The 15885-nt window shown below is 40.2% G+C and overlaps 1 protein-coding gene across 10 annotated transcripts in view; it reads right to left on the reverse strand.

Annotated features, from left to right (window-relative positions):
- Positions 1-15885, reverse strand: part of amot (angiomotin) — a 51195-nt gene that overhangs the window by 9449 nt on the left and 25861 nt on the right. For all 10 annotated transcript variants that reach the window (XM_037119703.1, XM_037119696.1, XM_037119702.1 and 7 more), the window contains 6 exons: positions 14367-15009; positions 13452-13596; positions 10166-10258; positions 9939-10084; positions 3209-3358; positions 1532-1728 (listed from right to left, as the gene is read on the reverse strand). In XM_037119703.1, coding sequence (XP_036975598.1) covers positions 1532-1728; positions 3209-3358; positions 9939-10084; positions 10166-10258; positions 13452-13596; positions 14367-15009 — 1374 coding nt within the window. The remainder of the gene's footprint in view (positions 1-1531; positions 1729-3208; positions 3359-9938; positions 10085-10165; positions 10259-13451; positions 13597-14366; positions 15010-15885) is intronic.

Genomic DNA, 15885 nt, shown 5'->3' on the forward strand with positions numbered 1-15885 from the left:
TACAATAAATTCCTACTGAATGCCTAAAATGAAAAGAACATTTGAAACTAGTAGCACCCAACCGAGCACAGTAGTTAGAAGCCTTTTTCACAATGAGTGAATGGGGCTTCTGTTTAAAAAAAAAGAAAAATAAATTAAAAAATCCAGAAGCTGCAGTTCTTCAAATGACCACTAGGTGTAAGGTACTTAACTGTATGTAAATCACCAGGGTGTACCAAAGTTAAATTCAACTTTTCTAATCAGGAAACAAAGTCTTGACTAAAAGGTCAAGTTGGTTACAATTTGCTGGACTTGAGCTCTATTCAGGCTCCATTATATTACTCTTACAAAGATGGTGGCAAACATGAAAGCCAATCACCAGACTGCTAAGGTTCCTTCAGAAACTGTCTTTGATTGTAAGAAATCTTAAACAATGAGAAAAACAAGAACCAGAGAATAATGCTGCATTTCCAAATGAGCTAATATACATTTGAGCGGCTTTTGAGAGGTGTCAACAGTGGCGTAAGAGTCGGCGGTGGAACCAGTGCAGCTGCACCAGGGCCCAGACGCTGTCAGGGGCCCATGAAGTGAAAAAAAAAAACCTCAGTAAATCCGTAATACTGTAAATTACCAAAGCGTAGCGGGGGCGTTTATTTGTTTCAATCACTTAACAGAACAGGTGTTTATTTGGGACAGGCGTATAATTCAATAGATGTTTGTCTTCTGCAAGTTGCTGCTGTGGAGGAAATGATTTAGCCAACCAGCACTTGCAGCAAACTCCTCATCTCTGCTGTCACTCACAGTTTGTTTCGCCATCGCCCTGATCATTTTGCAGGACACTCTCTCGTGGTGTGCCCGTTTGCTGATAACCCAACCCTGCATGTTTATCTCAAGGTCTTCGCTAGCCTTCTTCCTCCACCAGGCAGCCTGGCGTTTTTGCTGTCTCTCACTCTCTTGGGGTCGACAGAGAAACGTCTAGCGGCTGCTTCTCCCGAGTTTTCCTCAGCATATTTTACGACGGAAAGTTTGATTTTCAAGTCGTACTTTTTTTTTTTTTTGCTGCACGGGAACCATGGCGCTCATCAATGTGTTATTGACTGACAGAAAGCAAGTACAATACGTGAAAAAGGCGAATAAGAAAAATGTGCACTGTCAGTAGTCACGTCTTCTTCCTTGATTTTTAAAAAAATAAATAAGACTCAGCATTTATTTGGAACCAAAGGTCATTTATCAAAATATATAAACCTTTAAATAAATTAAATTAAATTAAATTAAATTAAATTAAATTAAATTAAAAACAGCCGTCCATCGGCCCATTATTGATACACCCAAAAGCCAGTCCAAGCCTGCAATAGCAGTTCTCTCCAGTGGCTGTGCGTGTGTGTCCAAGTGTGTGTGTGCGTATGTGCAGTGCGCATGGGCGTGCGCTTATGTTTGTGGGGGGCACAAAAAAAATACTTGCACCGGGGCCTATCACCATGATGTTACGCTACTGGGTGTCAATGTCTGAAAAAATTGCTTTGAGAAGTAAATAACTCTTATTCACATGCACCTCTGAGTGGCAACAGATGCAGCAGCATCCAGAGCAAACTGCCTCATCACGCTCTCCTCCAAGTACTTCTGTTCCCACTTTGTCATGTCTGCCTCCAGAGCTAGGATCCGCTCCTCCTTCTCCCTTAGATGTTCCATGAGTGCTGTGGCATTGTACTCAGATGGGACCACACCACTGTTTTGATTGCCTCCTTGACGCTGGAGGGGACAAAGGAAGCAAAAAATGAGGAGGCAGAAAAAAAATGAGGAACTGTCATTTCTGGATTCTAAACAACATATGTATGCTGTTGGCTCATCACCTATGTATTCTATCTTCCAAATGTGGTTTACCTTATACAGTTATCAGTGGAATTCTGAACTTTCCAAGCATGAACTTACAAATCAACTGTACAATACAAACAAGACAAGGGAAATTGTATTAACATGACGACGACGACTGATGACTTTTCTTTCCGCTTAATCCGTGAGGGTCGCGGGATGTTGCCGTTTCCCCTTAAGGGGCTGCGGGGCTTACTGATCCAACTTCTGTGAATTTTATCATGGCAACTCATAAAATAACACAGTAGTGTGTATGGCTCCTCAGTGCCTGCTCCTGACAATATCTGGACATGCTCCTGATGAGTCGATGAATGGTTTCCAGGGGAATCTCCCCCAAGACCTGGATCAGGGCATCACTGAGCTCCTGGAAAATCGCACTGAGGATTTCATTCCAGCACCTGACAGCAGTCAAGGTACTCTTGACTATGACATCTGACTGCAATAGATGGATCAGAAGGATGCTGAAATAACAACATCATAATGTCGTTGTGCAAAATGCCTGAATTCATGCTTCGTCAGTCTGTAAGCCAGACGACAAGTAAACTAATTTTACAATGCTTGTTCCATTAATGGAATTCAGGTCGATCAGGGCTATGCTGTGCTGACATATTTTCCACAACTTATCAGGTAGTCTGACTTGACTTGCTGTGACTGACTCTCAGTCACAGCAGTTCCTTATTTGTCCTGTCTCTGTAGATGTGTTGCCATACAGCTCTGGGTGTCCCAAAAGGGCCATGGCTAGTGACAATTATCCTCTCCTTCATTGTTGTTTAAGTTCAATGTCCGGACAACAGCAGCGCAAGCCTCTCAATGTCAGTGTGAATATCAACACCAACACACTTTCAGAGTTCAACATTTTCAACTCACCTTAATAAATCACATCTAATGTATGTAATCTAGTCATGCAACTAATTCACATTGCATTTGGTCTGAGCATAGCATTTTCCCTGAAAAAAAACAAAACAAACCAAAACAAAAAAAAACGCAAATATGTAATTGGGAGGAACATAGAGGAGGTTTCTGGGGTTTAATTACTGCTAAGAGTAAGATGTATTGTGATGACAACCTTGTAAACAAAACAGGTATATAATGTGCTTCTGCCTTTACATATCTGCCAAATTATTACATAGTTGGATAAGCATGCTTGTACATTATTTTTAATGAAGAATGAATGTAAAGAATGTAAAACATACTGTGAAAAAAACATATTTTTACTTGGTTTCTAATATCAAATCTATATTTAATTAGTTCAAAAGAACAAATATACATGTATATATATACATGCTTTCTGTCAACATGACAGAACAAAATGTTATTCTCAAAGGAAAACATTTTTTTACTGGGAGGCCTGGTGTTTTACCTGCTGCATGCGTAGTGACTCCAGCTCTCTCTCCAGTCTTGTACGGAGACGATGTTCAAGTTGTTCTCTCTTCTCACAGGCTGCCTGGAGCTGAGCTAGAGCCTGCTGCATCCTCTCCACCTTCTCCACATAAACCTGCTTCTTTTTCAGCTGTCACAAACACACACACACACACACACACATACATACACACAAACACACACACACAATAATAATAGCAATTAAAAATATTTCCCATGTTAGGAAACAGGTACATTTCAACATGCGATATTATTTATTTCTATTATTACTCAATCTGTTTCAACAATTGAAAGTCAGAGTTAACACATCTCTTATATTTTTGTACATATCTTTCTTTGTCTTTGTCTGAAAAAAAAATCAAAAAATGTGCAGCTCTAAATGAAGCTTCAGTTGCTTTTTATGAACTTTTCACCGGTTTTGTGCCCGCAACTCACAGACTTTTTCTGCCCGTGGTCCAGGTGGATAGTGAGCTTGGAAGCTTTGGTGACACATACTGAAGTGTCCCTCCACATTGTGCCGCTTTGCTGTCGCCACAGTCGCCTCACAAATGAGACACACATACACACACACTTGCTATTTTCAGAACTTGCTCTACGGGTCACTCACATGGTCTCTGCAGGTGACCAGGTGCTCATGGGCCCCGTGTTGGCTACCTCTGGCTTATTGTGTACCTCAAAGTTACAAAGTGCTTTACATCACAACAATGAATTGAAAAAATATACAAGAGAGGGATGAGGCACAGAGCACCAGGCACACATGCATTACAAAACTCAAGTACATACAATCATGAATAGGTTAATTATCATGAGAACAGAAGGGCCAATAAAAGATAAAACCTCTTCAAAATATCTAGAGTGTAAAATGTCAAGATGGCAGGGGGGCTAATGCAGCTTAGAAATTGATATAATGAGGTTGTGCACAGCAATCAGGGCAAATTAAGTTAAAATAGGCTACTTAACAAATGTGTACAAAATTTTGGTTAGATTACAGATGACACTGTGCTTATTGCACTTGCCCCTTATAGGGTAATTCCACCAATGTTACACTATAGTGTATTTTAAACAAAATGTGTTCAGCATTTTATGCCTTTATTCATGGGATAGCTTGGAGAGATGACAGGAAATGGGATGAGAGAGAGGGGGGACGACATGCAGCAAAGTGCCGCAGGTCAGGCTTGAACGCCGGGCTGCTGCAGCAAGGACAAGGCCTGTGTGCATGGGCTGTGCACTCTACCACCTGAGCTACCATTGCACCCCCAACAAAGTGTATTTACAGGTCTTGGGGAGATGTAGGTGCCATGTTTTGAAATGCAGTCCACTAGCCTAGCATTACAGGCCTAAAACATGGCTGGACTCATTTCATACATTCTAACAACAAACAATAAAAACGAGGTAAGCCTTTCTTTTACAGTTCCCTAATTACCAGGTATTTACCTGGTAAATTCATGGTAACACAAAAGTGTTTCTAGGTAATTACCAATGGTAATAAGAAAGTAACTACAATGAAACTATGGCCAAAATACTGGGCATTTACCTGGTAACTATATGGTAAGTTATAGTATGTTATTTGGTATTTAATAAGAAGTTAAGTACAATGAAACTATGGCCAAAATGATGGGTATTTACCTGGTAACTATATGGTAAATTATAGTGTGTTATTGGGTAATTACTGCTAGTAATAAGCAGGTAGCTACCGTCCCCTAATACAGTAAATAACTAGTCCCCTAGCTATTTACCCTAGCTTTTGTTCTGACAGACGCTGGTTCTGGCGTCTCTGATGGGTTTCATCACTGATGCCAATATGGCACTTAACTGGCACTTAACCAGGCCTATCGCCAACATCTACATCGGCGTGGGCTTAGATGGTTTCCGATAAGTGGCAAAATGAAAACTTTTTTTACAGACCATATAATGCAGAAAATGATGCTAGGGGTGATTCTGAAATGGTGTCATCACATATTTTGTCCAGCAGAGTGAGCTCAGACTCCATTATCAACAACAATGCTCGACTCAGCAGGGTCAGCAGAACATGTAGCAGAGTGCAACACAGCTGAGTAGATGTTGTTATGGACAGAGTGAGGCAATGTCTTAATGGTAAGCTGCTAACTGGTTTGAGAATGAAATACATCCTGGAAAGTTTATAAATAATGACCCATTTCATTTTCAATATAACTAATTGGTCTTACAACTTTCATGTCACTCATGCTTAATATCTATGACATCTGCTTGCTAATGCTTGCAAGCAGATGTCAACAGTGGTTTGAGCCTGAGAGTGTGTTAACTCAATGCTGTAGTATTATCCAAGAGATAGATGGTGAGATGCAGTGCTGGGAAGATGACAGAAAACATGCCAATATTTTACACTTCTAAGACAACCACCATCATCTCTCTCTTGTTTATCACATCTGCTTGCCACCATAGAAGTAATAGTAGTATAAAGCAGAGCATCTTTGCAGTGCAGTGGAGTTTTAAGTCTGGTGAGTTTTAATTTTTGTGTTTTGAGTGAGATCACATAATCCTGTAACTGCTACAATTGTGAGCATATTTTTCTGCTATTGTACAGGATAAGAAGTAACTGCCTCTCTTCGGTCATCATCTATGCACTGCTAATGTGCAACTCTTGCTTGGAAGGAAAAAAGAACTTCTGGAAACGAAATATTGTGTCAAACTAGTTGTTCTGATCAACTCTCAACTCTCTCTTTAAGCTGCCGCAACAGAGACAATACTGGAAAGTAAATAAACATCTTGTTATTATCGTACTTGTTAATGCTAAATGTTAACAATAATTTTTTTTTTTTACAGATGATGAGAAAGCAAGAAAAACGCTTTTCTGACACAAGTTTGTAGCGGTTTGATGGTGCCCGGGGTAATTTTTGTTTAGTTGTCAACCTTTCACAAGGACCCATAAATTTCAGTGGATGGCCCCTTATTTTTAACAATAAGGAATCAGCAGGCAACAACCAAGCCCACACACCGTTCAAATACTCCAAAAAAAGTGTCTCTTTTTCTCAACAGATAAATCACTCCTCTTCAAGAGCTCCCAAACAATACTCAGTTTGAGCCTCAGTATAAGTTCAGTCAATTCGAAAGTATGAGATAAAAGTCATTATTATGAGATGATAAATCATAAATATGACAAAAAAAGCTGAAAATATTTGATAAAAAGTCAGAGATCTGGGGCAGTAGCGAGCAGAGCATGGAGTGGGACGCCATTCTCAGGACTCCTGTTATAATCCTCAATTAAAACATCCACTTCCAAAAGAAAACCAGGGCATGTATTCACAAAGAATCTAAAGGCTAAAAGTAGCTCCTAACAGGCGAATTTAGGAGCAACTCCTAAAAATAATGGGCGCGTCAGTCGTAACTTTAGGACTCCTTATTTTCAGAAATAAGAATTATTCACGAAACATTTTAGGCCTAAAAGTAGCACCCTGGTCTGGGAGACCTTAGAAGTGGTCCAGAAGACTCCTAACTCGCTAAGACCTAATCACAGCCGAATGTTTTGGAGACGCTAAATGACTAAAATTATTAAAACGATGTCGGACGGACCACAAAGGGATTGAAGTTGTGGTTTAGTTGGTGAGGGATACAATAACGTCCCCAACCAACTGAAACAATCCAATAATGCCAGAGTTAAAATGTTTGGCAACACTCTGGTATTTGGCTACGGGGAAAATGCAGCACTTCGCACGGGACAAATATTACCTGGGGACCTCAAGTGATTTAGAAATTATCCCACCACGTCTGTGTTTTGTGCGGCGCATTCACACAGGATAAGCAAAGTCTGTGTTTTAACTTGAATTTACTGACATTATCCCCCAGGTCGATCGCACTGGAGCCCTAGCCAGTCTCACTGGCTTTGTGAATTACTTTTAAGGAACGACTCCCACATAAAAACTTTTGGTCTGATTTAGGAGTACTCCTAACATTAAGATAAAAGTCTTTGTGAATATGGGCCCTGTTCAGAAATTCAGGAGGTCACTGGTGGGGTACCAAAGATCAGCTTCTATAGATGACACCAGCCTGAATCGGAGATAAACTGCAGAAATATAAGTACAGAACAAAAAATTGAAGCAGACATGTCATCCATAAGGTGAGATATCTCTCCAATTATCAGAGAGGAACTTAAGAGTGCAGAGGATATTAACGCCCTCAAGTCAGAGCTAAAATTGATGCAGGTAGACACTACAAACAACGTGGCCACTACCGCGCAGAAATCGACCATATGAAGGTGGACGTCAGGGACATGAAGGATGGACTATCTCCATGGTCGGATGAAGTGGTTTCATTACATTTTACAGAAACCAGCCTACAAACTCAGGTGGTAACCCTAAACGACAGGTGTCTGGACATGGAGGGGAGGATGACACGAATCAACATCAACATCAGCATCATTTACAAGGAAGTAAAGAGAGATCACTCACATCGTGCCTCAGCACCTAGGAAACTGGAAGACCACGGTAAGCCGCGGGTGATCAGAAGACCGAAAAGACGAAGAGTCTAATGAGCAGACTGTGATATTTCTGCGTTTACTGTCAAAAATGTGACACATTGTTGCAACCAGACCAGACAAATTGTGGTATATTTCACAGTTTAAATTGAATGGAGTTTCTAGTTAAACACATGACTGAGTAGGAAAGAGTTGAGAGAGCCTGAAAATGTGTCTTATTTTTTTTTTACATTCATCCATTCATTTCAGTGGGCCAAAAACTGCAGAAAATATTGAACATTTCTGAAAGCATGAATGATATAAATGAAAAATGTCGCATCAACTAGAGGTTGTAGAACTTGTGCTTGTGAATGCTGGCTGTTAAAAAGCTGACGCCAAATACGTATTGCTGGCTGTAAAAACTTTGAATAATGCCTGGAATATATGAATATATTGTTGCGTTTGAAGAGTAAGAAATTAAGTAAGTAAGTAAGTAAGTAAGAGTCATAAAAGTGGGGAGAGCATAAAGGATTCAAAATATACTATACATGGTGAGCCAAACTGCAATGCTGGCTTGAATTTGTCAATGAAAAGCAACTGATGGAGTATGAAGAGATGTTACACTAAGAATGGGTCAAATATTCTGAATGGGCCTGAAACGTGAAATAAATCTCAAAGATTGGGAACATTTAAATATATAATTGGGGGTTGCATTTCAAAGTTTGAATGGAGTTTCCATGTTAACTAAAATATGGCTAGGTTTCAAAGAAAGTTGAATTCTTGAAAATCTTTAAATGGAATGTGAAAGATAAATAATATCATAAATGTAGACAAATTGTAGAATATTTCAAAGTTTGAATGGAGTTTCTAGGTGAAATGAATGATTAGTTAAAATATATCGTATATTGCTTTTTGGGTTATGAAGCATTTTTGTGCATGTAAAAGGTCTACAAGGTGAAAAAGCCCACGCAAAAGGGAGTTACTCTCTCCCAGAGAAAACACTTCTCCTGCACTGCCTACAATGCCTCATTTTTAGTCCAGCTGTCACTTCCGTAACTTGGCAACATCAGTATTTGTCACAGCACCACTTCCAGCTTCCATTTACCTAGGTGATGATCTAGCCCAACTCATTGTCTACACATGTTATAAGAAGATGTGGAAAGTACCAGCAAGAAAAATCCCAGCTTTGATGGATATTTTATTGCTGCATTTGAACGTTTGTTGAAAGTTAAGAACAGAAAGCTGCTCTGGTGTTGGCTGCAAGAATCAACCCAAAAGTCTTTATCTACTTCCATCTGAGGATGACAGACCCAGTGGATTAACCTTAGTTTTGGTGTAAATATGACTGAAATTTCCACACAACGACTGAAAAACTCTTTTTTTCACTTTATATATGTGACCTTTACCATGGGCTGCATTATCAATGGTAAACACACATGCATTTCTATAGCTATAGCTTTTCTAGTCTACTGACCACTCAAAGTGCTCTACCAGAGTTACCATTCACCCATTCACACATATTGACTGATGGCAGATGAGCCACAGCCACCCCAGTGAAAGCTGGTCAATTACAGATTTATGTTGCTGGCCATCACTTGTTATTTAGACAGTTGAAAGCTAGGTTTTGTTATGTTTTGCCATGTGATATTAAATTAATGTTATTCTGAGAGACAGTCAAGAGAAAATTATGGGAACATTAAACCTCATTCAAAGTCAACTACATAATGAGTTGTATATAATGAGTTTTGATGCCAGTGACTATTTCTTCCTTTTGCTTTTTCTGTGTTTATCCTGCAGCCCTAGTTGAGCTAGTTTGACTCTCTGGTTTTGATGCAGTTCTTGTGGTGGTATTCAGTGTATAACTGCAGCTTACTGGAAGCTGAAAGCAATGCTGTGGGTGAGTGGTGCTAGCTCAGACTGAGTTGACCAATCGGAGCAGACTTGGCTTTTTGGGAGGGGAGCCTTGAAAGACAGGAACTGTGTCTCAGATAGAGGGAGAATAAATGCAGTGTAACACTGTTTTTGAACATCAAAGCACACAGCTATTCAAGTAGATACCCAAAATAGAAATATTAAAGCATAATCACTTTCAAAAACACATCTGCTTCTCAAGGGTTGAGAGCAGACTCCCAGTTATTGGAAAAGTAAAAGAGGTTAACCTTAAAGCCAACCTTGTCGACATTAAAGAGCACTGTCTATGGTGGAAACACAAAACAGATCTTGCATTTAGGTACAGCTATGGGATACGGACGGGTTCAAAGATGACAGATGATGCTCTTACCTCCTCTTCCAGCTTTACAACTTTGGCCTGGGCATTGTTGAGCGCCTGGTCTCTGATTTCAATGTGTCTCCTCTGGTCTTCTGTGGTAGAGCGCAGTGCAGTCAACTCCATCTCCAGCTTCTCCTTCTCACGCAGTGTATCTTTATCTGAACACACACAAGCACATGGCTGCAAGCACAAACACAATGTATTTCTTTATAAAGGTTGTTATTAATAGTAGTACTCACTCTGTGCAAGCAGCTGGGAGATGGTTTTGCGATTGTCCTCTGAGCCTTCACAGTCTTTAGTAGCGAGCTGTTTATTTGCAGTCTCCATGCGTTCTTTAAAATAATACACAACACAATTGTAAGGACAAACACACAAAAACAAAGACTTAGTGCAGTGGTCCTCAATAGGCGCCCCCCGGGCCGCATCCGGCCCGCCGGCCGCCTATTTGTGGCCCCCAAACTGTTATTCCTTCACCATGTGTTTTAGTTGGGTCGGCAGTGTATACCGGGACTTGTCTCCATGCCAACAATACACAGACAGCTGGGTCACTCGCTGCTGTGAGTGCAATTTTTAACTTTCACTTTCATTTTTGGAGCAGTTCGCTTATTGACATTTTGCGGCTGTAGGAGCCTAAATTGCACGAAAATGGCATGTTTCAAGTTCACTGCTAAAAGAAAAGCAAACAGTGAAAATCGGCAATTCAAGTGGACTGAAAAATTTGCATAAATTCTCCCTCCAACCAGCACAAGACCCATGTGCTTAATATGCCAGGAAAGAGACTATAGCAATGATGAAGATTTCCAATTTGAAACAGCATTATGAGTCGAAGCATAGGAATTTTGAAGAGACATTTCCTCACAGTTCAGAGGTAACAGGGGTGTCACGATTCTCCAAAGCCTCGACTCGATTAAATTTTTGATTCTAAGGTCACGGTTCGATTTGATTCTCAATTTTATTTTATTTTTTTAAAACACAGGTTGCTATGCCATTTTTAGACTAGACTTTTCAGCAAAATAATATCTGACCTTTGTTTGCAATATACCACACTACATTGTCAAACTTAAAACATTCATTAACAACATAATGTAACAATAACTTATATCTTCAGTCAATTGGAAACTTAAACAAAATAACCTGCCATCTAGTTTCTGCAGAGCTTGCAGAACTGTGGCTTTTTTGTTGACAACGCGAACGTTGTCAACATAACTCACTGGAAATCCAAAATACTTCCACACCTGCCTCAGTTGAAGAGGAGGGTGCTCAAGTTCTGTCTATGGGTCTCCTGCATCTATAATTGCCATTGTTGTAAGAGTGGTGTAGCCCCTTTTAGGATTAGGGCGGTGCGTGAGGTGTGTGTGCCTAAGGTGCGTAAGGTGTGAGCGGGCGAGCGTGAGTGAGGGAGCATTAGGGAGCAGTAGTAGTGACAGCAGTAAAGTGTACAATATAGGCTGCAGTTTGACTGAGAATAAAGGCAACGGCTTCTCGCGATACAGCAAAGCTCCCCAGCTTAACACATGGTTCAGAGGTTCAGAAAGTGGTTCACCCTGAAGGTAAACACAAACTTCAGCCCTGGAGGAAATCATCTCCCCTGTGCTTACGGACCACGGTCCGGGAGCCTAACAGGAATGGTGTAGCACCATGCTGTCATTTGACTGGCTGTAGCTAATAGCTAGTAGCTAAGTTACACTAGGTTGACTCGCAGCACTTCAACGCATGTTTTTTTTCCAATTGGCAAGCCGACCGGACATGACATGGGGGTCTGGCAGAAGTGACGATTCCATTTTTTAATTTGAAGTTCGAGATTGTGACATAATTTTGGTCGATTTAGATTTAAAATCAAAATCGTGACACCCTTAAGAGGTAAGAACAACAAAAATTAATGGACTGAAATCGTCATATCAAGCTGCAAGCAGGATTCTTGTCACATCTATGACACAACAACAAAATGCAACAAAAAGCAACACAACGCTCACTTAGAGACTTAGAAACTCTGTTTTATTAAACTATTTTAATTTGTCAAAATGGAAATTACATTTTATTTTAGTTCGTATGTTTGTTGTTGTTTTGAATGAAAGGGACATTTCGTTTTGAATATACATATATACACAAATGTATATATATGTGTGTATATAGATGTATATATGTATATATATGTATATGTATATGTATATGTATGTATGTATCATTGAAAAAAATCTTTGTGGCCCTTTAAGATTTGCATTTGAGTACCTTTGACTTAGTGTGATGGCACTGAACTCTACAGCTGTTCACTGAGTTTCACTAAGAAATTGCTTTTGTAAACTAAGTCTGCTATTGGCGGACCTTAAACAAATCTAGAGCTGTCCCAAACAATTATTTTTCAAACGATTAATCTAGCAATTATTTTTTCAATTAGTCGACTAATAATTAATTTAATGTTACACATTATAAATGGTCCGCGGGTTTAGATTTACAAGGGGGACACCTGGGAAACACATCGATGTCATCATCATGACGCGTGCCGTCACGTCTTTTTAGGAGCCGCAGCACCGCTTTCTGTGTGAATTACACGGCGGTTCGTCTTTACTCCAGCAGTGCTTCGCTCAGTGTGAATGACCAATGGCGGAGAATTGATGAACTGCTGCTGCTGTATCAATGCAGCGTCTCTGTGTAAAAGGGGGTATTCTAAGCCTCCGCAGGTACTACCACTTCCTGTTTGGGACGACGCGTCTACGCAAATTATTCATGTCGACGAATTTATGTCGTCGATTACGTCGTCCCAGCCCTAAACAAATTTCACTTATACTTGCTACTCCTACAACATAATATTCTGTATATTCTGTGTGTATATATAATACTGTATATTCTGTATCTTTAGTAAATTCTCCTCACTACTTGCCCTAATTATATAACTTTAATTAACAGTCAGCTCAAACATAAAAAGACTGACTGGTTTCCCCTACATGTAATTGACTGTGGCTCACCGCCATGGGAAAATACAAGCCGCCACACCTTAAAAATTCAGTGTTTCCCATACATTGACGAAACTGTGGTGGCCGCCAGAGTCTAAATATATGTTGCAAATATTCGTTTCAGTCAGTCTTTTTATTGCATTACTTTTAATGACTTCAGAACTACTAATTCAGGCCTATATTAGTGTATATGTATATATGTATATATTGAACTTATATATTCAACATTTTGGAAATTGAATCTTTAAAAAATAAAAATTACAATGGAAGTAAATGGAGAAATGTTTGATTTGATTCTGATATCTATTACAGTTCTGAAATATTATGATTTGATTTTTATGTTGTTGTAGCTCCTTATCCTATTTTATAATGGCTGTGTATTGCACTTTTTAAGGTGAACGAAAGCACCTGTGATGCTTCACACTGAAGCTCTTCGGCCTTTCTGTGTGTGAATCTTTTTACAATCTCTGTACATTTTTGAGATGATTGCTGCTCACAGCTTTAATGTTGAATTCATTATTACCTGTAATACGAGTGTGATACCTGTACTAGTGTGACATGTCTGCTTTCTTACCTCGTAGGTCCCTGTTGAAGTCGTGCAGACGGCGCACCTCTAGTTCCAGCTTGTTCCTCATGGTTTTTTCCAGGGCCTCCCTCTTCGAGGAGGACTTGGCAAGGTTTTCATAGGCCTCTGACACTAGCTGAATCTCTGTTTCCAACTGCCAACAGACAAAGGAGGATATATATATATATATATATATATATATATATATATATATATATATATATATATATATATATATACATATATATATATAAATCTCCACACACCACTTAAGTTTTAACATTTTAACAACAGACACTCTTATTGCACTGTGCACTGGTAACTCATCTGTAAATATTAGCAGTCAGCGTGATTTGAAAACTATCCTCCTGCATCAGCTTCGAACAGTCATGTGGAGAAGTGAATAACAGCAGACCTGGGACCAGCTGACCAACTCTTAATGTAAATTATTAAATAGTGGGTAAATAGAAGTACAGCTGCCATACAGACACTTACAAGACTTGCCATACATTTCAACTCCTGATTATACAGTTATATATATATATATATTATTAATTTTATAGCCTTTAATAAAAAATGTACAGAATTCTTGTATTGTGTTTATATCCCTCTGCCAGTGCTGAGCAAAGAGACCAAGTCCGTTGAAGTGCTACATTGGAATTTTATACTGAAAAGCTTGGAAAATACCCATTTCAGTTTTTTCTAACTCAGAATGCCTAAGTTTCATATTAGCTTCAAATGAACAGTGCCTTTTTTAACTTAACAAGAACTGTGGGTTTTGTGATCTCTTTGTGATCGCTATGGACAGGAAGAACAACCATAGCATTCAATAACCCTTGCAGTGTTCATCTGGGCATTTCAATACTGTATTAATAGACTAGAAATTGAACCAATACTTTGAAGCTCTCCTGCAGAGGATGTTACCTTGTGCAATTTGTTGACTTTCTCGCGGCTGGCTTCAATCTCCTGCCTCAGCATCCTGTTCTCTTCCGTTAGCACATCCACCATCTGGTGGGCACGAGTCATCATAGCAAAGTGTTCACCCTGCAGGTGGGAGTAGGCATGTGGGTTTGGAAAATGTCCGGCTTGGACTGGCGGCTGAGACTGGGGGGGTGGAGGTCCTTGGAACTGCTGTTGTTGCAGTTGTAGCTGATACTGATGCTGCTGCTGCTGCTGCTGTTGCTGCTGCTGCTGCTGCTGCTGCTGCTGCTGATGATGATGATGATGGTGAATCCTTGGGGTGGAGCCATAGGGGTCATGAGGGAAGCCATGACCTCTTGGTGGGTGAATGGACCCTGGATTGAAGGACTCACCTGCTGGGTGGGAACCAGAACTCTGTGGGCTGCGGGGCCCCATGCTTGGAATGGAATCTCCCTGGGTCATAGGGTACTGCTGAGGGAAGGATGGATGGGAGGGATGGGAGGAATGGGAAGAATGGGAGGCACTGAGCATGCTGCTTAGAATGGAGGACTGGGTCCTGGACAAGGAGCCCATGGAGGTGACGGAGGAAGTGGGACTGTGCTGGTGAAGGGGCCTCTGTGAGTGAACCGAACCCTCCTTACTGGACCTATGGAGAGATCAACTCTATGATCACATGGTCTCAACCTCAGCTTGTGTCTTGTGTTGATGTACAGAATACCATACCATGAAAACAAATGGCAAAAGAAGGGGCAAACATAACATTTTTGAGTGTGAATAGTCTTTTGTAGTTTTGGCATGGACAATTAATAGCCCCCAGTAATGTGTTAGTGTTGAAAATGTCAAAGTAGGAGTGGGCCAGAGAGCTGACCAAGCCTACTTAGGAGACAGGAAGTATATACCATGTCATATCACTGGCACAACTTGTAATAGGTCTTCTTTGTTGTAGAGACTCTTCAGTGCAAGTTATTTGGACATCTTACACGCTTGATAAACTTTACATTAACAAGCGAACATTCAGCGCATTTACATGACACTCAAGAAAACAAAATTACTAGGTTAGTCCGACTATGATCAGATTTTTAAAATACATGTATACACCTTAGTCTGACTAAAATCGGACCGGATCGGATTTCTCAGAGTCGGAACAAAACACCTAGATTATTTGATTGATAGTCACATTACTCCTTCATGTATATGTCAGACAATTGCAGTTGTCTGACTGAGTAGCATAGACGAACTATGGCTGTAATCCGATGAAACAGTGCATGTGAATGCACTGATTAAGATGCTCAGTTCGCAGTGCTGGGGTTGTTTGATATGAACACCATCATTGCCGTCAGTGCGATTGTGTCAAACTGCCTGATAGGGAAGAACAAGGAGTGGCAAAATATAAGTAGAGGCACTTAAAATTAGCCAATAGGAGCGCAACACAAAGTTACGCTCATATGCAAATCGAACGCTTTTCTGGCCCCACCCCTGTTCAACAGCAGCTGGAATGTACCTGCATTTTCTGAAAGTACGT

Source organism: Acanthopagrus latus, chromosome 13 (genome assembly GCF_904848185.1).
Source record: "Acanthopagrus latus isolate v.2019 chromosome 13, fAcaLat1.1, whole genome shotgun sequence".
Classification (NCBI taxonomy): domain Eukaryota; kingdom Metazoa; phylum Chordata; class Actinopteri; order Spariformes; family Sparidae; genus Acanthopagrus; species Acanthopagrus latus.